Source organism: Saccostrea echinata, unplaced genomic scaffold, assembly GCF_033153115.1.
Source record: "Saccostrea echinata isolate AGI-Se365-2 ecotype Australia unplaced genomic scaffold, CSIRO_AGI_Sech_v1 ptg000054l, whole genome shotgun sequence".
Lineage (NCBI taxonomy): Eukaryota > Metazoa > Mollusca > Bivalvia > Ostreida > Ostreidae > Saccostrea > Saccostrea echinata.
In genome coordinates this window covers 33029486-33054211 of record NW_026889803.1, presented here as the reverse complement: position 1 = coordinate 33054211, position 24726 = coordinate 33029486, and the positions used below count along the sequence as shown (strand labels likewise).

Genomic DNA, 24726 nt, shown 5'->3' with positions numbered 1-24726 from the left:
AGTTGTTCCTAACATTGGGATCCAGGCATCCTCCTATTAACACAGAGAGTCAGGATGTTAAAGAAATACCCTAAATGTTTTGATCAACTTAGAACAAAAACAACAGGCAATCAAAATAGCAACAAATGCAGTATGTTCTTACCACTCTGGCCAATGTTGCTTTTTGCTCATAGCTGGGCAATGCAGTCCTCTTCTTCTTTTGGCCGGCCAAAGTCCTCTTCTGTCGTCGTCCCTCATCTGAACCCCTGAAAATATACAACTGACAAAAGATTAGTAAAAAATCAAGACAATTACAGAAATGAAGTAGAAATTCACAAATCAATTGCAAAAATTCACAAAATTATAAACAAAAATTACAAAATTATTTGAAAAATAAGTTAGCAAAAGGGCACTGTTACTTTGGGAAAGGGCATAAGAGAGTTGAGAGTAGAGAAGGGGAAGGGAGATGGTTAGTCATGTTAGAGTAAGGAGGACAGAGGGATAAATGAAAAAAGCTTCTCTATCAGGCTCTCTGGCTGATGAACTGGGTCCTCTTCTGCTCCTTGGGATGGGTCCTTCTCTTCTGCATCCTGTCAGAGGAAGTCAAGAGGTCAAGGTCAAACCAGGTCAACATCAATTGACAAGTAAAAGGTGGGGAAAGTTTGCAGCGAGCAGATCTCAAATCTTACCGCATCTTCCAACGATGACTGCAGTTGATTGGGAGGCAAGATTCGTCCACACCAGGGGCTGCAGATCATCCAAACCGCCTACTGCTGAAATAAAACAAAATTCAAGATGTCAAATGAATTTTAAGACTTCATATCAACTGAACAATAGCCCAAGAAATCCACACAAGATAGATTTCATCACATGAATCTTACCTTTTCTTCTCTGCTTGTCAGCAGTTAATTCCCCGCCCTGCTCCCCACCCTCCTCCTGACAAACAAGGAAGTTGTTCCTAACATTGGGATCCAGGCATCCTCCTATTAACACAGAGAGTCAGGATGTTAAAGAAATACCCTAAATGTTTTGATCAACTTAGAACAAAAACAACAGGCAATCAAAATAGCAACAAATGCAGTCTGTTCTTACCACTCTGGCCAATGTTGCTTTTTGCTCATAGCTGGGCAATGCAGTCCTCTTCTTCGTTTGGCCGGCCAAAGTCCTCTTCTGTCGTCGTCCCTCATCTGAACCCCTGAAAATATACAACTGACAAAAGATTAGTAAAAAATCAAGACAATTACAGAAATGAAGTAGAAATTCACAAATCAATTGCAAAAATTCACAAAATTATAAACAAAAATTACAAAATTATTTGAAAAATAAGTTAGCAAAAGGGCACTGTTACTTTGGGAAAGGGCATAAGAGAGTTGAGAGTAGAGAAGGGGAAGGGAGATGGTTAGTCATGTTAGAGTAAGGAGGACAGAGGGATAAATGAAAAAAGCTTCTCTATCAGGCTCTCTGGCTGATGAACTGGGTCCTCTTCTGCTCCTTGGGATGGGTCCTTCTCTTCTGCATCCTGTCAGAGGAAGTCAAGAGGTCAAGGCCAAACCAGGTCAACATCAATTGACAAGTAAAAGGTGGGGAAAGTTTGCAGCGAGCAGATCTCAAATCTTACCGCATCTTCCAACGATGACTGCAGTTGATTGGGAGGCAAGATTCGTCCACACCAGGGGCTGCAGATCATCCAAACCGCCTACTGCTGAAATAAAACAAAATTCAAGATGTCAAATGAATTTTAAGACTTCATATCAACTGAACAATAGCCCAAGAAATCCACACAAGATAGATTTCATCACATGAATCTTACCTTTTCTTCTCTGCTTGTCAGCAGTTAATTCCCCTCCCTGCTCCCCACCCTCCTCCTGACAAACAAGGAAGTTGTTCCTAACATTGGGATCCAGGCATCCTCCTATTAACACAGAGAGTCAGGATGTTAAAGAAATACCCTAAATGTTTTGATCAACTTAGAACAAAAACAACAGGCAATCAAAATAGCAACAAATGCAGTATGTTCTTACCACTCTGGCCAATGTTGCTTTTTGCTCATAGCTGGGCAATGCAGTCCTCTTCTTCGTTTGGCCGGCCAAAGTCCTCTTCTGTCGTCGTCCCTCATCTGAACCCCTGAAAATATACAACTGACAAAAGATTAGTAAAAAATCAAGACAATTACAGAAATGAAGTAGAAATTCACAAATCAATTGCAAAAATTCACAAAATTATAAACAAAAATTACAAAATTATTTGAAAAATAAGTTAGCAAAAGGGCACTGTTACTTTGGGAAAGGGCATAAGAGAGTTGAGAGTAGAGAAGGGGAAGGGAGATGGTTAGTCATGTTAGAGTAAGGAGGACAGAGGGATAAATGAAAAAAGCTTCTCTATCAGGCTCTCTGGCTGATGAACTGGGTCCTCTTCTGCTCCTTGGGATGGGTCCTTCTCTATTGCATCCTGTCAGAGGAAGACAAGAGATCAAGGCCAAACCAGGTCAACATCAATTGACAAGTAAAAGGTGGGGAAAGTTTGCAGCGAGCAGATCTCAAATCTTACCGCATCTTCCAACGATGACTGCAGTTGATTGGGAGGCAAGATTCGTCCACACCAGGGGCTGCAGATCATCCAAACCGCCTACTGCTGAAATAAAACAAAATTCAAGATGTCAAATGAATTTTAAGACTTAATATCAACTGAACAATAGCCCAAGAAATCCACACAAGATAGATTTCATCACATGAATCTTACCTTTTCTTCTCTGCTTGTCAGCAGTTAATTCCCCGCCCTGCTCCCCACCCTCCTCCTGACAAACAAGGAAGTTGTCCCTAACATTGGGATCCAGGCATCCTCCTATTAACACAGAGAGTCAGGATGTTAATGAAATACCCTACAGTTGTCTTTTGAAATAATATCACAGATTTTTTTTTTTAAATTGATATTAAATTTTGTAACACTATTCATCAAAACCCCTTTTTATTGTTAATAAATTTGGTAACACCACTCAACAAAAACCTTAAACTTATATATCTTGTGCGTACCTATATGTTGTCTACTAGTGGACTATGATTAGTTGTAATCAGAATAGAATTGTGGTATAAGTGGCATTTAAAACTTGAAAGATGTCCATAAAAAATGAATGCCCCACCGTGGGTATACAAGTTATACAACATGAAAATTTGCATTAGTGTATGAAGTTTGGTGATAATATACTGAAAAGTTTCTTTAAAATTGTAAATTTAACTCTAAAAAGAAAGAGGGCGTACAAGGCGAGGACGTTCCCCCGCTCTGAGACAATATTTTCTCAATTTTCAAAGTTCACGGAAAAATTATATTTTTCAAAAATTGTATTTTCTGAACTGGCATCTTAAAAACATTTGATTCATCTGTTTTATGAATGACTTATTTGGTTGATAATTTGCTTTTAAAGGCGCCAGTTATTCATATTTAGTGGAAAATAAGGTTATTTAAAAAATGTTGTTGTTTTTTAATATGAATGGGTCAAGTCTCCATTCTTCATTAACGTTTAAACGACAGAAAAGTAAATGTAAATCTATTTTATCTTTCCAAAAAATGGAGTCTGAACCAATTCTATTTGAAAATCGAACATTTCTGTAAAAATCATGCTTCATCAAACTCGTTTATGTAAATCACACTGACACACAACATTGTCAACAAGACTTCGTGGCCTAGTGGTTAACGCGTTCAGGCTTACTCTTATCCATGAGCTTTGAAGAGAGTTTGAATCACGTGTGGAGCTTTTATTTCTTTTCACATATACCTTAAAAACATATATGAAAACTAGATTGTTTATCAATAAGTTATTCAATAAAATAAAGGAAGTAAATGTGTAAAAGATGATATTGACAATAACATTTTTGAAAAATTTTCATGAACTTTAAAAAATGAAAAAATGTCTTTTTTCAAAGCGGTGGTTTCCTTCATCTTATACGCCTCTATTCCTGGATAAAAATGATAAATTCTTAGCAAATTATGACGATGTATAAGTGCATACGCCTAAACAGTTTCTTTAAAACTAAGCAAAATGCAAATTTAAGAATAGTGAGGTCAATGTCACAGGAAAGTTCTAAATTTTTTGAAGCAGTTGAATAGCTCTCATTAATACGTATAAGCATAATAAGTTTGATAAAAAATATCTTGAATGGTTTATCTAAAACTGAGCTAAACACTAATTTAAGAAAAAGAAGGTCAAGGTAAAAAAAAATGTTGATGCTATTGAAAAGCTTACATCAGTATGTATTAGCATATGAAGTTTGATAAATATATCATGAATTGTTTCTTTAAAACTGAGGTAAACCCAAATTCAAGAAAAAAAGGTCAAGGTCAAAGACAGGTCAAAATGTTGATGCAGTTAAATACCTTTCATCAGTATGTATCAGCATATGAAGTTTGATAACACTATCTTGAATATTTTTTAAAAAACTGAGCTAAACACTTATTTATGCAAAGTAAGGTCAAGGTCATATATGTTGATGCAGTGGAATAGCTCTCATCAGTACGTATCAGCATATGAAGATTGATATAAATATCTTGAATAGTTTCTTTGAACTGAGCTAAACGCAAAGCGCAACGGAAGGACAGAAGGATGGAAGGACGGAAGACGGACATGACAAACTCTATATGTCCCGGCCATATTCATGGCGGGGTATAAAAATATGCCCTGGCTCTCTACCAGGGGGTACCATCTGTATCTTAGTATAGAGCATTAATGTACCAAGTCTTTTTTGTTTAATTGGAGAATTTAAAAAGAATATTTCACATAATTTTCTATTTTTAGAAACCATGACAACACTGTGAAATCAAATACCAATAAACAGAATTAGGTATCTAAATATAGTTTACTTACGTAGCAAGTCATGTTGAAACTTGACCAAAACTGTAGGATTAGAATCACAAAAATTTCTATTTCTATTTTTAGTGTTGGCAACACATGTATTGAAGTCAGAAACTGATAAAAGAATTATTCATCTAAATAAAGTGTACTTATGTACAATTTCTTATTGAAATTGGACCAAAACTGTAAGAGGAGTAGGTCTTTGAAAGAATTTCATAGAAATTTCTATTTCTAGAAATCATGAAAACACTGTAAAATTAAAAAAATGATAGAAAGAATTATGTTTCTAAGAATATTGCACTTGTGAACCAAGTCTTATATATTGTTTGTTTGTTTGTTGTTTAACGTCCCTCTCGAGAATTTTTCACTCATATGGAGACGCCACCACTTGCCGGTGGAGAGCTGCAAATTTTGACCTATGGTCGGCACTTAGGGCCATTGAGCAGTGAGGGATCTTTTTCGTGCCAGCACCTACTGCGACACGGGACCTCAGTTTATACGGTCTCATCCGAAGGAACGGTCTCCACGTCCCACAGTGGGATTCGAACCCGCGATGTAAGGATCAACTCTTTACTCCGCGACTCTAGAGCAGACGCTCTACCACTGCGCCACGCGGGCGACAAGTCTTATATATTGAAGTTGGACCAAAATTGTAGGAATACAGTTTGAAAGAATTTCAAAGAAATTTCTACTTATGGTAAACGTGGTTACACTGTTTGTGAAATCAAAATTGTTACACAGAATTATGTAACAGTCTACTGTAGCATTTTAAACATGTTTACAGATGGACAGACAGACACACAGATGGACTTCTTTCCATCACATTAGTTCTTTTGGTCTCTGATTAGTAGAGCTAAAAAATCACATACTCAGTAATTCTTTTTTATATTTTGAAGAGCCTATTCAGAATTATTTATCTTGCTGTAATACTTATGTATAAGATTTATTTAAATAGAATCAAAAGCAATTGAAAGTATTCAGGGGGCCTAACAAACCCTCTTTGACGAACAAAAAGAATGAAGGGGACACCTCCCTCCCCCCCCCCCCCGTTTTTACGTGTCTTTTGGAAGGATGAACAGACGACGGACACCTATCGCATACACTATATAAAAACATACTCACAAGCAACCTATTTCTTTTCTTTTTGAGTAAATCGTATCTTTATATCTTCAGAATCAGTGAAATAACAGGTAAAGGACTCTGTCAATTTACTGATAATTTACTGATAATACTGTTCACGGTACCGGTAGTGAACAAGTGCGCGCTTTTTTTGGGTGAATTTTTAAATTGACAAGTCAATTTTAACTTAATATAACTTTTTTTAATTGATGTCATGTTCTTTTTACCTTTCATTTAAATATGGATATAAATAACCTGAACAAAATTTGAACGTTTACTTTGATTTCCTGGCACTGCAGTAAACTGAAATAAACTCAGATAATTTACCTGTAAAAAGAAACACTATACACTTGAGTGACCTCATGACTCAAGTTTTAAAAAAATAACTGTACACTATCAACTAGCAGATCATATTTTATAGGTTCGGTAAAGACATTAGATTTAGCCCTGAAATCTTGAAAGAAAGAGCCATAGCTGTATTACCGACGACACGGCCGACTCAAGAATTTAAAAGGAAATCACCTGTTTCTATTTATAGATATAACTTTTTTCAATTCAAGATCAAACTATGTAATATGATTTAAGGACGAGTGTTGTATTTTCATAGCTGCAAGTTTGTCAAATGACAATCATTTTGCTGCCTTGTTCAGTACTCTAATTCTGAGACAAAAGATTTAGAAAATTAAAAATAAAACAAGTAGCTATGAATTTACAAACTTTAATAAAATAGTTTAGGACTGTCTTTTCCCGAGGTACTTTCAAAGTGTAATGTGTATATCATAACTTTCTGAAATTATGTATATTATAAAACAAAATTTTAAAAAATGTAGAAAAGATACACAGAGAAAAAAAAAATTAAAATAACATAAATGGAAAAACGTGGGGCTCGAACTCGCACTCATCATATTTACATTCCAGCAATCATACCACTGCGCCAACGAAGTCAATGATGTCGAGGAGATAAATTTAAGACAGATTGCTAAATCTTACGATTATATGAGGAAAAAAATGAATGTATATTTTCATCTTTTTTAATATGAAGACCACCTTTAACCAAAATTATCTAAATGTAATGAAGTGCAGTCAAATCAAAATAAAATTATTCAAAAGTTGTTTTTCTGGTTAAGGGTGATCTTTGGCAACAGTTTGTCATCATTAGATGGATACCTCAATATTTACTATATACTCCATACAAACTGGATAATTTTCATATTCATTTTATGAGGGAACTATTAACATTGAAATATTATTACTGTGTGATTTGGTTTTACGCATGTATAAACTAAGATTGTATGACAAAATTTTGGTTAAACAATGTATTTAAGAAATCACTAGTAGTGTAGGCGAAAATGCCTATCAAATGCGCTTTGGCTCTTTATTTAATATATTTATTGATAAAATAATTTATTTTGAAAGAAGATGGGTGAATGTCTTGATCGAAAAACCTATAGTGTGACAAACATGAAGGTGAAAAATTAAATCTCAATTATATCAAAATTTTCCTTGATATTTCATATAACATTAAACTATACTTTATGTAAAATCTCTCCAATTTACAAAAATCTCACAAAGATTGAAATTATTTGCTTATGAAATATTATACACACACTAAAGAGGGCAAAAGGGCCATTTTCTGATACTATAACACTATTTTTCAATATGAGTGGGTTGTCGCTCCATTTTTTTTAAAAGTTAATCCTCAAAGTTTGCATAAAAATATACAAAAATCCAAAATCCAAGAATATGGAGCAAAGGCCCACTAAACCTTAAAAATATACTTTTATGACAAAACGTTCGCATCTTTTGGGATCAGTTTAATTTCGATCGGGATTGGCCAATTTTTCAAAAAATTAATTTCTCTAAAATTTCGCAATTTCATTTCAATTTCTTTTTAAAAATCTGATTGTCTAATATATCCTTTGTAGTTGTGACTTGTTTTATGAAAATATTACCCATAGGTTTTGATAATATTCACAAATAATGTGTTTTATTTTTTATAATTTTTTTTAATTTAAAAAATTAAAATGTTTATCTGGCTTTTCTTTACATATTTTATTAGATATTCATATTATGCACTTCTGAAGAGCAAATTTTTAACTCTAAGGCATTTCATTTGCAAATAAAGCATTTTTTTTTTCATTTCCTATGAAAAATTGGAAAAAAAATTCTTATAAAATAATTAAAAGCTAATATCGGCATTTCAATGCTGAAACCATAACTTAACAGGGATGTCTTAAAAATCTTCGAAATAAAATTTTGGTTTGGCATTCCTCCTAAATGCAGTTCTTCACAGATGAGTTTTACGTATATAAAAAATAAAGACAAATTCGCGAGTATACTCATGTTAGTACCATATGGACTTTTAAAAAAGCAACTCAGAGCAAAGATAGTTCAAATTTTGCTGCTATAAAAATAAAGCTAAAGATATGATTTTGGGAAAATCTCAAGAATTTACGCTCGATAACGTGGGGTGGGGGTGGGGTTGTCATAGTGTTGCTTGAACGTACAACCATCAGTCTTCAAATCTGGTGTTCTACGTACTGATCTAGGAGGGTTAACTCGCCAAATGTGCAAATATGCAGTGAAAGTTATAGCCTAACTTTTTGATATACATAACCACTTCATTTGATTTATTTGATTATACATGCAGTGTTACATTTACATGTATGCTCTGAACAAGTCAATTTCTTACTTTATCTACATCAACACTTTTGAACAAAGAAGTTTTTTTCTTTACATAATTTTTCACAGACCATCGTTCTGAAATCGCCGGATACCCACGATTGTTCTGGTGTTTTTTTTAACGAATAGCCATATCCGATGATGCTGTTCGTTTAATTCTACCGTTAAGCCAACAAAAACATATTTCACATCTACAATCAACAATTAATATTATAAATACTCACAAGTGACATTATTTATCCCCTTTATGAGTAATTTGTAGATAAAATCTTCAGAGCCAGTAGACTACACGCCATTAGACAGTGAACAGCTGGTGAAAACTGTTCACAGTACAGGGAGTGTTTACTATGCGTTTTAATCTCTCGATGCTCTACAGTTAAGAAATGTGGTTTTAATATTTTGAATAAAAAAAGTCAATTTTATCTAAAAAAAAAAAATAAATAATGATAATAATAATAATATTAATAATACTAATAATAAACTTATTTGGTTTTTTTTAAATATATTATTTGAAATTTATGACTTAGAGAGAGAGAGAGAGAGAGAGAGAGAGAGATGCATGTACATCCTTCTATTGTTTATATTCTAAACCAACAATTCTCAATTATATACATACATACATACAAACATACATACATACATACATACATACATACATATATATATATATATATATATATATATATATATATATATATATATATATATATATATATATATATATATATATATATATATATATATGTCTTCATGAAAATATGATCAACGTTTGTTTTGATTTACTAAGAACTGCACAATACACTGAAAATTTGTAAATTTAAAGCAATGCTATATTTGAAAAACCTCGTGAAGTAGATTCATATATTTTATCGTTGAATACGAACAAATCATACAACTACAAAGATCAAACGTAGTCATAGATTAAATTTTATACCCTAATTAAGGCAATAGCAAGCTCCTGGCCAGAATTTGTTTTTTCACTTTCTGATTAAATATAATATACATATAACAATCAATTTACATGTTCGTTACTCCAATTTGGAGACATGAGAATTAGAGAATTCTGTAACCAAGGAGCTATCAATTTGCCAAATTTAATTAAATGGTTGAACTTTCTCTTTCCGAGATACTTTCAAAGTGTTTCGTATATATAAGACTTTTTTGAAATTGTATTCATCAGGAAACATTTAAAAAAAAACCACGGAAAAGATAGGGAAAAAAACTAAAAATGAGTGGAAAATAATTCTTTAAATCTCGGAAACATAACATTTTTCAGTACAGCAATCACACCACTGCTCCAAGAAATCAATGATTAATTTTAAACAGATTGCTATAATTAATGCAGAGATAGGAACTTGAAAATTAAATGTATATTTTCATATCATTTTCAATATGAAGACCATCTTTAACCAAAATTATCTACATGTCATACACAAATAAAATAATTCAAATTTTTCTTTCTGATTTACAGTGGTCTTTAACAACTGATTTTATAGTCAGAGACCTAGTTTCGTTTTTGAAAGGGGGGAGGGGGTTACCAGGAAAAAAAAATCTAACTTACCTGGCATAAACTTTGACAAGAAAAAAAAAAGAAGAAAACTCTCCAAACTCGAAAATAATATTTCGCGGAGAGTGGGAGGAAGAAGGTTGGGGGAGGGGGGGGTCCAACTTTTTTCCAATGTATTTTTTTTCTAATACATTACACCAAGTTACCAAGTTGACTAAATTATAATACAACATAAAGGGGAGGGGGGGGGGAAGTAACCTTTAAATATGCATTTAATTTCAAAGAATCGACTTGAACTTCTGAATCATTTTATTATCCGCAAGTTTCATTTTATGACTTACATGTAAATCAATTGTATATTTTTACTCAATTATTACAGAATTCGCCACTTTAGCTTTAAGGTAGTCCATTCCTCGGGTTCTGAAAACCAGACATTAAATAATTGAAAATGCACACAAAAATATCTCTGAATTCTCAAAGTAATATGTATTTACTCACTGTAATTCTTCTTACTTCACCATTAAAGTTAATCATATTACATAGGGAAAATTAGTAAATCTCAAATAATATTTTAGGAAATGTGAATAGAAACACTGTGAATTTTTTAATTGAAAATTGGTAAACAAATATATTTTAAGCTGAAAACTAAATGTATCCAGGCATTTGAAGAAAATTTCATAATTTTTATACTTATCCTGTACAATAGTTTCTTTTGTTTACATGAATTAATTTATATTTACATCCACTGAATACTATCTCCTTTATTTCTTAAGAAACCCATTGCCGTTCATCAGTCCGTAAACACCACTTTTAAAAAAAAATATCACCTCTACAGATTTCTGGAGCAGTGCCTGTTCCCTCAATGGAACTAACAATGACGTGCATATCAATAATACACTATTTCATCTACTAAATCTAATTTTGCATGAATATTTGCACAGATATAAATATAAACAATAAAATATCTTTCTTTGGTTGTTAGTACGGGAATTAACGTTGCAGCTATTGCAGAAAAAAATTTCATAACCCGCTTACGCGGGTTATGCATTTTTTCTGCAACAGCTGCAACATTAATTCCCGTAATAACAACCAAAGAAAGCATTTTATTGTTTAAATATAATGCATGGAGTATAAGCATTACCTATCATTGTAAAACACTATACATCACCTCTTATTTTGTATTATGCTAATAAACATTTGTATCTAAGGCTATATTAAAAGAAATTCGATTTAAAAAAAAAAAATGTAATTGTGGGGTACAAACATCAACTTTTCATTAGAACCGTTTCTAAGTCTTCAAAGAACCTTGAATCATATTGAGATGGATGAAATGAAATTTGTTGCATGAAAAGATTGTAATTTCAAGCTTCATTTTGAAACTTTTTGAATTAAATTTTAAATTAAAGAGTTATCCTTCCTAGCCGAGGAACGGATATCTTTAATATCACCCATTCAGTACAATTTTTGGTAAACTTTCCAATTTCTTGAAGAAAAATACAAATATAGCTTTCAATAAGCAGTGAGCAGTTGACAGTAAGCAGTTGGCTGTCGCATATGGAATTCCATACGTGGCCACTAAAAAAAAAAAAAAAAAATCGTGGTCACGAAATAAAATTAGTAGGAACGAAATGAAATGTATGACAACGAAATTTACTATCATTCCAATAACAGGGTGTCACTTTCTTTGATCGAGTGTGCTAAAGTTTTTTGATTAAAATACGCCAAGAACCCAAGATGCATCAACCTACAAAGTTTTATGATGCTAAGCCTCCTATATGAAATATTTAGATATAGCCATGAAATTCCAAAAGTAGGTCAACTGACAATTAAAATTTGATGATTCTAAACCAATTAGTATCTGAAATGTTTTAACATAGCCATAAATTTACAAAAATAGGTCACTCTGACCTACGTTTTGTTGATATACTCCAAGACCTTAGGATGCATCAGCTGACAAGGTTTGATGATCCTAGGCTTCACAGAGTCCAAATTATGCCTCTAAAACAATTTGAAATTGAATATTGCAAAATTCAAAAAGTAGATCACTGTGACCTACTTTTTAATAAATATGTTTCAAGGCCCCAAAATGCATCAACATACAAGGTTCTTCTTTTTGGTTGACACACTTCAGGGCCCCAGGATGCATAAAATGTCAAGTTTTGATGATCATAGGCTTTCAAGTGTCCAAGATATGCATCAAAATCAAATTGAAAATGAATACCTGCAAAATTCAAAAAGTAGGTCATGGTGAGTCAACATGACATGAAGTCCTAAGATGCATCAACTGACAAGATTGGATGATCCTAGTCCTTATAATGGGCAAAATATCAAAGTTTTAACAAAACACAATTTTATGTCAACTTTGAAGTGACCTTCAGACCATGCCCTTTGCTCCAGGGTGATATCTTGAACAATTTATAATCTACAACATATCCTCATCCTTATGCATAAGTTTGGTGATAATCTGCCCAGTGGTTCCTGAGAAGATATTTTAGCAAACACTACTTTTGCATTTCCCTGTTATCTTCCCCTTGTAATAAATGTCATATCCCTATTTTTATAGTATTTCTAAGTTTGTTTTTTTTTAATTTTACAGTTAGATAAGTACAAAGCAATAATCTATAGTTTGTGGCTATAAAATTACTAACAGCAATGTACACAGTTACAATCTAAAGCTAGTAACACTGTTCTTGGATCTTTAATAGAATTAACAACATTTAGTCACATTTTATGACTCTAAACCCCACTTTTGTGGTTGTTAACTTTAAACCATGGCTTCAGATTTAAAAGTTGTTTGGAAGAATTTTGTGTGATTAAAAATAAAGTTTTTACAAATAATGATATTAAACCACAGGCACTTGTTTCATACTGAATGCTAGTTTACTATTATACAACAGTAGTAAACTATCATAATGCATGAAACAAGCACCAGTGTGTCTGAAACTCCCATTATTTTACAACTCATTTTAACTTGCCAACTTAAGAATTCTCAATACACTGCACAATACAGTTCTAATTCCATGGCATTTCTATGGAGTTAAGAGTGATCTGCTCTTTGATGTAAAATAATATTAATTGATATCTATACAGTTTTACTCCATCATTCTTAAAATTTTATTAAGATAAATCAACTGAACATTTAATTTGCATGTATTTTTCCCATTTAAGTAAGCAACAGTGAATACTTTGTCTTTGATTTTTTTCTGGGTGTATACGGTTCGTACCCTTTCTTGAAAATGAAATTGATAAACTCTGTTTACACCTATATATCATTTTTTTTAAAATAAAAAATCATAGGTAATCAGAGATTACAGAGCTCACCTTAACGAATGTTGTCTATAAGTAAAGCAAAGTCCCAAACTAATAATCTAGTAGTGTGCATCCCTAGATGTAACATTTAAGTAATTTTGGTTCGATTGGGCTTGCAGTTACTTGGGAATGGACTAACCTAAAAACTTTAAACTAGTCACTCATCCAGAAAATGTAAGTCATATCCAGCATCTGAAGCAAGTTTGAGAGTGTTCATCCCATGATGCATCATCCATGTAAGTTTGGTTCAGATAGCCCTTATAGTTTACTTTAACCTGGTCACTCATGTGGAAAATGTAGGTGAGGTACAGCATCCAAAGCAAGCCTGGTAGTGTGCATCTTTAGATGTATCATCCGTGCAAATTTGGTCAACATAGGGCTTAAAGTTACTTGGAAATGAGACCTGCTCCAAAAACTTTAACCTGGTCACTCATCCAAAAGATGTAGGTCAGATCCAACAACCGAATTGTTCAGTAGTGTACATCCTTAGATGTATCATCAATGCAAGATTGGTCAACATAAGGCTTCTAGTTACTTGAAAATAGACCTGCTCCAAAAATTTTAATCTGGCCACACATCCGGTAAATGTAGTCAGATCCAGCATCCTAAGCAAATCCAGTAATGTGCAACTTTAGATGTATCATCCATGCAAGTTTGGTCAACATAGGGCTAAGCCTTATGGTTACTTGGAAATGAGACCTGCTCCAAAAACTTTAACCTGGTCACTCATCCGAAAAATGTAGGTCAGATCCAGCATCCGAAGCAAGTCCAGTGGTGTGCATCTTTAGATGTATCATCCATGCAAGTTTAGTCAATATAGGGCTTATCGTTACTTGGAAATGAGACCTGCTCAAAAAACTTTAACCTGCTCCAAGAACTTTAAGCTGCTCCAAACACATAAACCTGGTCATTCTTCAGCTGAAGTTGCAGCATCTGAAACCTTGACTGGTACAATGAAACATACTAGAAGCATCCTCTATGCATCTCTGATTAATATAGTGCATAGAAGTACTTGAAAAGAAATCTACTCCAAAACTTTAACCTGGGACGCCGACGCTGAGGGTATTACATAAGCTCCCCCAACTTCTTAGCGGTGAGCTAAAAATGAGTGTATAGAGGGTTCCTTATTGAAATACTCAACTTCTTAGCTTAGCCCCATCATGGGGCCTGAACCATTTACATGTATGACATTTCCTATATGGTAGAAGACTCATTAATCATGCACAGTTGGTCTGCTTAGTGTACAGGAAAATTTTTTTTCAAGAATTTAATTCATTTTCTGTGCACAGGTATTCCTAACTTAACCCACACTTGGAAGCACAGGATAAGTCTTGTATATGAGGCTTCACCACTTAATTATCATGTGCTCCCACATACGTTATCAGCTCATATGCACAAAAAATAGATTCCTTAAATATATACTGTATAAAGTGTCAATCTTATTTTTAAAAAGAAGCGAATGATCATGTGTATCATTTTTTTAATTTCCAGTAAAATAACACTTCCTTAATAATCTACTTTTGCATATCATGTCACCATTCTACCTACAAATGTACTTAAACATGGTAGTACAAAATTTGGTGAAAATGATCTTAATAAAGAAATACTGGTATGCATAATTCCACAGAAAATATGCCTAATACCCCAGATACAAGTAACATCTAATAATTCTTCATATTTTCCTTTCATAATTTATCCAGTGATATACATTTTTTTTTAAAATTGATGCAAATATATACCAGTAACAGTTTAATTATAAGTATATACAACCAGATTTAACACACCTAGCCTTTCATAAAAAGGTGATCACAACAATTATCAGTAGTAAAACCTGAACTTTAATTATTTTTTTTTAATATTCTCTAAATTAAATAGTATGGACATGAACAGAAAATATCAATTGTCTAAAAGGTCTCTGTAATCTTCTCATGTTGTCATCGATTATTCATGATGCTCAATTCCTCCTGCTCCCGCTTGTCTGTCATGGCTGCCAGTAACTGAGTTAAATAGTTCATGAATTCATTTCTCAGTGTATCTCCATCATCGTCAATGTTTGTTTGTATCACATGAATCTTCTTAAATGTGTCAGCTACCATGAAAAAAAGAGAGATTTTAGAAAACCCTATCCTTTCTTCAATGATGATACTAAGTCAGTATGCAAAATTGATAAAACTACACCTCAGTGTATGTTGATAAAAACTTTAAACTGTTTTTACTGGAAATAGTGTATACACACATAAATACTATCATTTCAAATTTTCTATTTTTTTCTGAATTCAAAGGTCAAGGTCAATGTGTTTCATCATTATCTCCAGGTGATATTACTTAAAATAAAATATAGGGGAAAGGCACATAGAGTAGTTTAGATTTGGACATTTAACTTCCCAACCCAACAATTAAAATAAAATTTATAATTTTATTTCCCTGAAAAAATTTAGCTTGTTGATTTAAGATAGGCTTTTTGCACATTTATTTGTGTAGATGTTGAGGCACATGTTGTCCCCTACCCTGAAGCTAGGGACTTCGATTCTTCAAACATGAAACTCCTTTATAGGAGGAATTTTGGATACTGCATGAATTCAAAATTGCAGTAATTTTTCTTGAAAACAAATTTTAATTTCTTTTTTCTGTTTTGAGTCTCAGGTGAGACACCGTGTCTCTTCTGCTGTGCCTCAATCTTTGTACTTAAACTAAAATTAAAGCTGCACATTCATTCTTAACCGATTCAAGGCAAAATATTAATGTTAATATATAAGTCTGGAATCTGCCAATGAAATATCATTGATACATAAAATAATTCCAACAAGGGCATTTTATGTTCCCTTTGTAACAAACATTTTGGTGGGATTTGACTCTGTCTTGACAGTTGAATGTTTGAAACTACAGCAATCCTGGATCGTTGCAACTACACAGATAAGCTGAACTAGAAATACCCCGGTAATGATGGCTATACTTACAAAGTACAGATCTCTCCCTTTCATTTGCCCCTGGTTTGTGATGTGCAAATATTATGCAGGCACTTTCTTTAATATTTTGGTTTTCAACAAAATAGTTATACCTGAAATTCAAAAATATTTTCATTCTCAATTGGCTTCTAATATTTGTCTTGCACAAATAGATCACATTTTGCAATTGGTATTTGGCTTGAAAATGTACCAGTTTTCTAAGTCTTTATCATGATTGGGCTGGTCAGGGTTATATACAAATATTACTCCATTGGTATCTTTGGCAATAGCTGACCAACAAGACTCAAATCTACATAAAAAGAAGATAATTTAACATATAATGTTAAAAATTTCATCCATAAAAATTTAAGATTCCAAACATAGATTTTCTTAAACAACAACACCAATAGATCCAAATGGAAAACAGTTAAAAGTACAGTAAAACTTATCTAATCTGGACACCACTTGTTCTGAAGAAATTGGCCGGATTTGACAACATTCCGGATTAGACAACATTCCGGATTAGACAACATTTTAAACAAATGAATTTACTGAAAAGGACTTAAAGTTTACGTCGTATTGGGCAAGATTCTGGATTATACAACATCCAGATTAGACAAGTTTCACTGTATTAATATAAATTATTTTAAAGTAGAAATTTGTAAAATATAAATCATTTGTTATTTATTACTGAAATATGGATATCTCTAGACAATTTTATTTAATTTTGACCTTTAAGTAAGATGATCTGTTTTCCTCACTTACTTTGGGTCCCCACTCACATCCCACATTTCCACATCCACTCCTTGTCTGCTGTTGGTCTGTGATTCAAATTCAAGAATTCTACAATGTATAATTATTATTCTAGTATCATATGCTTCTAAAGCCTTCTATCAGTATGTAAAGGTGTAACTTTTTTTTTTCAAATTTTCATAAATTATAGACAAAAGCTTTAAGCCAATATTAATGCAGGAAGTGTATACATGTACAGCCAAACCTTGTTATCTCAAACTCCATGGGACCGAGAAAAAAATTTGAGATACCTTAGTATTCAAGATATGAATGGTTAAATACTTAAAGAATAAGTGGTTGGGACTTCCAATTCACTTTGACATATCCATGGTATTCGAGATACCAGTGTTGGAGACACCAAAGTTCAACTTATTTTGCAGAGAATGTGTCAAAGTTAAGGTGATGACACTCTATGAGTAATCAGTCAGCTAGCAATTGATTATTTCTTTGATCAACAAAAACAACTACATGTAGATTTATCATCAGAAAATTAATTTAATAAAGGTATTTCATCATAACATGTAAACTTTGTTGGTGAATCCACATACCAGTCACTAAAATTCATAAAACCTTAACTTTTAAATTGTACTAATATCACTGAATAATTATTATACTTCTAGTAAACAACTAATTCAGGGAGTTCATGTCCCCAACTTATGAATTTGTGACCTTGACTTTTATCTTTTGACTTCAAAATCAATTGGAGTCTTTCTTAAGTAAGATAGAGTCATCACCTCAGTTTCATTGCAAAAGGTCAAAGGGAACTAAAGTTATCATCTAGAAACCAATTATGCAATATGGATTTCCTTGGCATTTCACATTTTGACCTCAAAATCAATAGGGGTCTTCATTAAAGCTTCAGTAAAGAGATATCATCCTGAAACTGAAGCGTTTTTAGATGAACAGAATGAAGGATTGATAAGTGCATGGACAAATGGACCCAATTAAAATCCCCACTTTAAGGAAAAACTGGTGGCATTTAAAAAAACAAAGGTAATCAGAGATAACAGAGCTCACCTCAATGAATGTTGTCTTTAAATCTAGGAGTGTGCATCCCTAGATGCAACATTTATGCAATTTTGGTCTGATAGGGCTTGCAGTTACTTGGGAATAGACTTATCTGAAAACTTAAAACTAGTCACTCATCCAGAAAATTTAAGTCAAATCCAGCATCTGAAGCAAGTTTGAGATTGTTCATCCCTTGATGCATCATCCATGCAAGTTCGGTTCAGATAGGCCTTATAGTTACTTGGAAATGAGATCTGCTCCAAAAACTTTAACCTGGTCACTCATCAAAAAAATTTAGGTCAGATCCAGCATCCAAAGCAAGTCCAGCAGTGTGCATCCTTAGATGTATCATCCATGCAAGTTTGGTCAATATAGGGTTTATAGATACTTGGAAATGACATCTGCTCCAAAAACTTTAACCTGGTTACTCATCCGGAAAATATAGGTCAGATTCAGCATCCGAAGCAAGTCCAGTAGTGTGCATCCTTAGATGTATCATCCATGCAAGCTTGGTCAATATAGGGCTTATAGTTACTTGGAAATGAGATTTGCTCCAAAAACCTTAACCTGGTCACTCATCCGGAAAATAAAGATCAAATCCAGCATCCGAAGCAAGTCCAGTAGTGTGCATCCTTAGATGTACCATCCATGCAAGTTTGGTCAATATAGGAAATCTTATTACTGTAGATGGTCCATGCAGTTTTAATCAATTCATTTACGTATTTGGATTTGTGCTATTTTTTTTTACTTTTAACAAACATTTGAATGACTCCATGTCAAAATAGTAAAGCTCAAAACTGGACGCTGAGACATCGGACATTCTGGTCCGGTGTAAAAAATGATGCATCGGACCAGAGGCACTGCACAGCAGTCAGGTCCGACAGTCCGATGTCTTTCGCATAGACTGATGTATCAAAATCAACATTAGTACCATTTAATGTTCTTATTACAAATTTTGTTAAATGTTTAATTGTTGTTATAAATTAACTGATTATTGATATAATATCCTTCCCAATTCAAAATACATGTAGTTTTTTTTTTAAAACAAAAAAATTTTGATAGGTCATAATAATATTAACATTTAGGTTTGTTCCAACAGGATCAAATATTTTAAAAAATATCATATATTAAAGATGTAGAATGGAAGAAGAAGAAAAATGTACACACTTAAAAGTCTTTGAAAGCTTCATACTCCACTGGTAATAAAGATAATGTTAATGAGTTTTAATTTACCTTACTCCTTGTGTAGGATGGTACTCCCCACTGCTTCCTTCTGTAGCATCTGCTAGGAAATTGGACAATGCAGTCTTTCCTGCCTACAAAATATATGTCAAAAAATTGTTTTAATGCGTTTGTATCTATTACATGAAGCAGAAACTGTCAAAGGTATATGCCTACTAAGGCAATAATTTTTTTTATTAGATGTGTGTTGATTGTTGACAGAGATGTGCATTGACCATGTTGAGTCTTGATAGAAATGTGTGATGACTTAAAATTTTAATTTTGATAGGGATGTATGTTGATACACTAACTGCCATACCCTGAGTCTCATTCCACACAAATATTTAAGGAATGAATTTAATATCTACCCAAGATATACAATATAATCTGGGTTTACAAACCACTTCGCTGTTTATAAAAATGTGTAAACTGTTCCAACCCAGGTTATACCATATAACTTAGGTAGCAATTAAATTCATTCCTTATAATTTATTTTTCTATCATTAAGTGTAGGAAAAAAAGACAATTTCACCTCAAATTTGACATTAAATTGTACAAAATTTAAATGTAACGTCAAGTGGATTGATATATTTTTGATGCAAGTTATTGTGACATAGGCAACCCAGGTTATGCAGTATAAACTAATTTTTCAGCCAATCAAAAAGTGTGTTACAACCAGAATTAAATTATTACCAGATAAAATAGAGGAGTAAATGGTACATGGTTGAAAGCTATGACCAATATTTTGCCCTGACTACCTCATTCCTTTATATTAATAAGTAGAAACGGTGATTGGAGTCTGGCTAAATGAATTGAAGTGGTTGTAACTGTAACGTTGCATGAATTGTAGTCATAATATACACATGACTGTACTGTGATCAGGTCCGGCACAATCTCTTGATTAAGCTATATAGCTTGAAATAGCTATATAGCTTTATTAAGCTATTCAAAATAGCTTGATAAAGCTATTTATATGCAGGTTTTCGCAAAAATGTTATTTGTACAAAATAGACAAAAAGTCGCAAGTATTTGACTATTCATATATGTAATATGGGTTATCAAATCAACAACCCAAATCAAAGATAGTTCTAACATTGCAGCATTTGAATACTTTTAAGGATATCCGATCCTCAGCCAGGAAGGATAACTCTTAAATTTATCATTTCATTTAAAAAGTCTCAAAATGAAGCTTGAAATTGAGACCTTTTCATGCAACAATTTTCATTTTATGCATCTTAATATGATTCAAGGTTCTTTGAAGTCATGAACGGTCTTGTAAAAAGTTTACATTTGAACCCCATAAAAGAGAAAAATTTTTAGAGAAATTGAATTTCCTTTAGTCTAGCATTAGATACCACTGCTTACTAGCATGATATGAAATAAGATGTGATATGTGATGTCTAGCAATGATAGCACAAGCTTTTTTACACTATGTATTATATATGACAATTGAAGTAAAAAGAACTAAAATACTGTACAAGCATAAAAAAGATGCAATTTTTTTCAAATGCCTGGATACCTATATTTTTCTATCCTTAATTATATTTGTTGATCAATTTTCAATTAGAAAATGCATAGCTGGTGTTTTTATTCGCATTTCCTCAAAAAATACTTGAGATTTGATAATTTTCCCTATATAAAATGATTAACTATAATGATAAACTTTGAAGAAATTCCATGGGTAAATTCATGTTACTATGTGAAATCAGAGACATTTTTGTGCGCATTTTCAATTACTTAAAAGCTGATTTTAAGAACCTGAGGATCAGACTACCTTAAGCAAAAGATGAATTTCCATTGTTCGGGTAACTGTACACTACCTTGTGTGAGTTGAGGCGTGGATAAGTATGACTGCTTCTCATATTGTACTGAATTATTACCAGTCAATTATCTTGTTGACCATAATTGGCCTCCTTTATAATTTCATTGAAGAAGTAACTGTATCAATTGCTTTATATAGCCCCAAAACTTTCAGAACTTTGAGTACAAAGTCTCTTAAGGAGACGCAATTTGATGAGTGGTTTTTACATGCATTATTTTCATAAGAGTTCAAGGTTGAATATCATCACTGCACCAAGGTGCGACTTTTTGTGCATACTTGGAAAATAACACATTTGAGAAAAAAGTGTGATAAAATAGCTAAATCAAGCTATTCTGAATAGCTTAATAAAGCTATATAGCTAAATCAAGCTATCGTGCCGTTACCTATTTTCGATAGTATCCTAATTTGGATAGGCTACTTTTTATAACAATCATTCGGAAATCCTGACGTATTTTTCGGAACGCTTCTCCTAAAATTAGCATCAGACGTAGAGTGTTTAAAAAACCCAAAAAGATCGAAAATTATGCCATTTAGAGAGGTAAGATATTATTTCTCTCTTTATCTATTCAAATCACGCCCTTTTTACATAATGCAAAAAAATCCACCCTAAATACCTTATCATCTAAGCCTGAAAACAACATCTGATCACCCTAAGTTGTCGTCTGTTTAAAAGCTCTGCGTTATGGTCTAAAAATAGATAAGCCTCACTTTGAGCAAACTTCCGCTTTAAAAAAAAAGTATGGAAGCCCGTTACATGTATTTTATTTTAAATTTCGAGATTTTTCTATGTTTCAAGATTTTGTTTCTGTTGCTTTATTGTTTGTTTCCTTGTAGATATTTTCCATTCAAAGGGGAAATTACAAGAACTATAGTCCAGAGGCTTTGGATAATGCTTTCCAAGCAGTAAAAGGGGGGATGAGTGTTCATGGTGCTGCCAAACGGTTTCAAGTTCCCCTGACAACTTTAAGAGACAGGGTGGATGGACGGATAAGTATTGATGTAGCATCATCAGGACCTCCACCACTGTTTACTCAGGAACAGGAATCTTACATAGTGGAGCATGTGAAGACAATGTCTGAGATAGGACATGGATATACCCGTGCAGAGGTGCTGAACCTTGCCTCTGACTATGCTGTAGATCTCTGTATTAGGGAAAAGGGGAAGGACTTAACAATGAAGTGGTATTATAACTTCATGAGGAGGTGGCCTGAGCTTCATGCAGTAAAACCATCAGGGTTATCAGAACTACGAGCAAAAGCCGCATCTCCGGAATGTATTAGCAAGTACTTTGAAGAGCTAAAAATCATCATTGACAGGTATGGACTGGGGGATAAGCCTCAACTTATATTTAATGTTGATGAAAAGGGAATAAACACAGGTGGGTCAAAGCCTCCAAACATTGTTGCAGCAAAAGGGATGGCAGCACAAGTTGTAACATCTGAGAGGTCCCAAACAATTACTGTTATTGGATGTGGAAACGCTGTGGGGTGCAGTATTCCTCCATTTCTGGTGTTTCCAGGTAAACGTTTGTTACCTGAATTATTAGATGGTGCCACCACTGGCTGTGATGGGACCATGAGTGACACAGGCTATTCAAATACTGAAATTTTCAATAACTATGTCAAGAATCATTTTACCAGATATGCCTCTGGGAACCCCGGTCAGCCGATTTTGCTTTTGTATGATGGTCACAGAAGCCATACATCTCTTTCATTAATCCAGTGGGCCCGTGAAAACAACATCATTCTTTTTGTCTTGCCTCCTCACACGAGTCGTCTTTTACAGCCGATGGACGTTGGCTGTTTTGGTCCATTCGAGACTCTTTATCAGCAAGAAGCTCATAAATTTATGCGACAGAGTGTCGGTCGTTCAGTGACAAGGTATGACGTGTGCAGGCTTGTATGCAAAGTTTACGACACTGCCCTTAGTCCTCAGAATTTAAGATCAGCCTTCAGGAAAACTGGTATTTATCCTCTGAATTCATCAACAATTAGTGAAAGCAGGACTTTACCATCTCTTGTATACAAAGGCAAGGTAGACATCACCAAAACTTCAACAACAGCTACTGTTATCTCTGATGAAAAAGTTAATTCTACTGCTGAAAGCTTTTTCAACAAGCGTGGTGGAGAGGTCCTCTTAGCTGTAGAGAAGGCAAAAAAAACCAAGAAGAAATCTCAATTCCATAATTGCAGGGAAAGCCATAACAGAAAAGAATGTATTTGATAAAATTCAGGCATACAATGAAAAGTCGGAACACTCAACAAAAGGAAAAGGGAAGGGAAAAGGAAAAGGGAATGCAAAGCTAGTGGAAAACCAAATTGCAGGTCCTTCTAAAGATACAGCAGGTCCGTCCAAGGTTTCAAATACTTCACGTCCATCAGTTGATTTGTCAGATGAGGAGTCATTAGCTGATGAGGAAAAGTGTTGCGTCTGTGATAGACTGGAGCCTGAACAATTGAAGTTTAAGCCTTACATTGAGTTTGTTAGGTGGGGACAATGCCAATGTGGACACTGGGTGCACCTGTCCTACTGTGTGAAGGAAAAAGTAATCAGAAGAGACACACAAATCAAATGCCCTCATTGTGTTTGACATTTTTATTTCAGTCAATGATTCCTGACTTGAATTTTCAATTTCATAAAATTTCAAAAAAAAAAAAAAAATTGAAGAAATTCTATTAAATGTTTTGGTTAATTATTATTTATTTTTGTTAAGATCGTTAAAAAAATAAATAAACAAACAAACAAACGAACAAAACAAAACAAAAAAACCACAACATATTAATTTAATTTTATGTTTTTATGCCAATTACTGTGCGCCATACTTGCTATCGAAAATAGGTGACGTCATTCAAAACAACTCGGATTATGGCGGATCCAAAGAAAGTTGTAACAGTACTGGAATTCTTATGATTTCAAAAACAAATTAAGGTCAGATATATTTATGTATTGTTGACTAATGACACATAAATAGTTAAGGTGAGAAAAACATATATGCACAGATTAAATTTGTGACTAAAGTTTTACACTATCGAAAACCGGTAGCTTAATCAAGAGATTGTGCTGGACCTGGTGATGTACATGATTTCAGCAATCTTTGTATAATTATACATGTCATATCACATTGTATATGTATATAAAATATCATAAAATGTTTCTTGTAAATTCCGACTCTAATTACAACTTAATTGTTGTTAAGTGTTATGTTTCATATATAGTACAAAAATATCTAAATCTATTAAGAGTAAAAAAAAAATCTTGCCAGTCATGTTGATAAAAGAAAAAATAGAGCGATGTAATTTTTCTTTGATATGGCTATACATAATTACCATACAAGGTCCTACAACGAGAATTTTCACTTTAAACATGTTGATCTCACTCCTGAGGATGAAGGAATGCTAAGGAAGCTTTAACAGCGCCGTCTAGTGATCATCTGTGTTACACAAAAGCTTGAAATTCCAATTAAAATGCGAAATTTAGAAAAATTAAGTGATCGAAATAA

The 24726-nt window shown here is 33.3% G+C and overlaps 1 protein-coding gene across 2 annotated transcripts; it reads right to left on the bottom strand.

Annotated features, from left to right (window-relative positions):
• Nucleotides 1-14899: 14899 nt before the first annotated feature.
• On the bottom strand, nucleotides 14900-24636 carry LOC133205567 (intraflagellar transport protein 22 homolog). 2 transcript variants are annotated; one of them, XM_061341405.1, is made up of 6 exons: nucleotides 24554-24636; nucleotides 19418-19500; nucleotides 17150-17227; nucleotides 16596-16694; nucleotides 16397-16497; nucleotides 14900-15528 (listed from the first exon to the last, which is right to left on the bottom strand). In XM_061341405.1, the coding sequence occupies exons 1-6, from the start codon at nucleotides 24590-24592 to the stop codon at nucleotides 15374-15376; spliced, it is 555 nt and encodes a 184-aa protein (XP_061197389.1). In that variant the 5' UTR covers nucleotides 24593-24636; the 3' UTR covers nucleotides 14900-15373. The 2 variants fall into 2 exon arrangements, with proteins under 2 accessions (XP_061197389.1, XP_061197390.1); XM_061341406.1 differs by lacking the exon at nucleotides 24554-24636 and adding an exon at nucleotides 20099-20142.
• Between the last annotated feature and the right edge of the window lie 90 nt (nucleotides 24637-24726).

Bases quoted from the DNA above. Each gene is read 5' to 3' on its own strand.
- LOC133205567 (XM_061341405.1), bottom strand. From the start codon at position 24,592: ATGTTTAAAGTGAAAATTCTCGTTGTAGGACCTTGTATG. The intron at 17,228-19,417 runs GTAAATTAAAAC...TATACATTGTAG, and splicing joins CATCCTACACAAGGAGTAAG to AATTCTTGAATTTGAATCAC. The intron at 16,695-17,149 runs GTAAGTGAGGAA...CTTTTTATGTAG, and splicing joins GATGTGAGTGGGGACCCAAA to ATTTGAGTCTTGTTGGTCAG.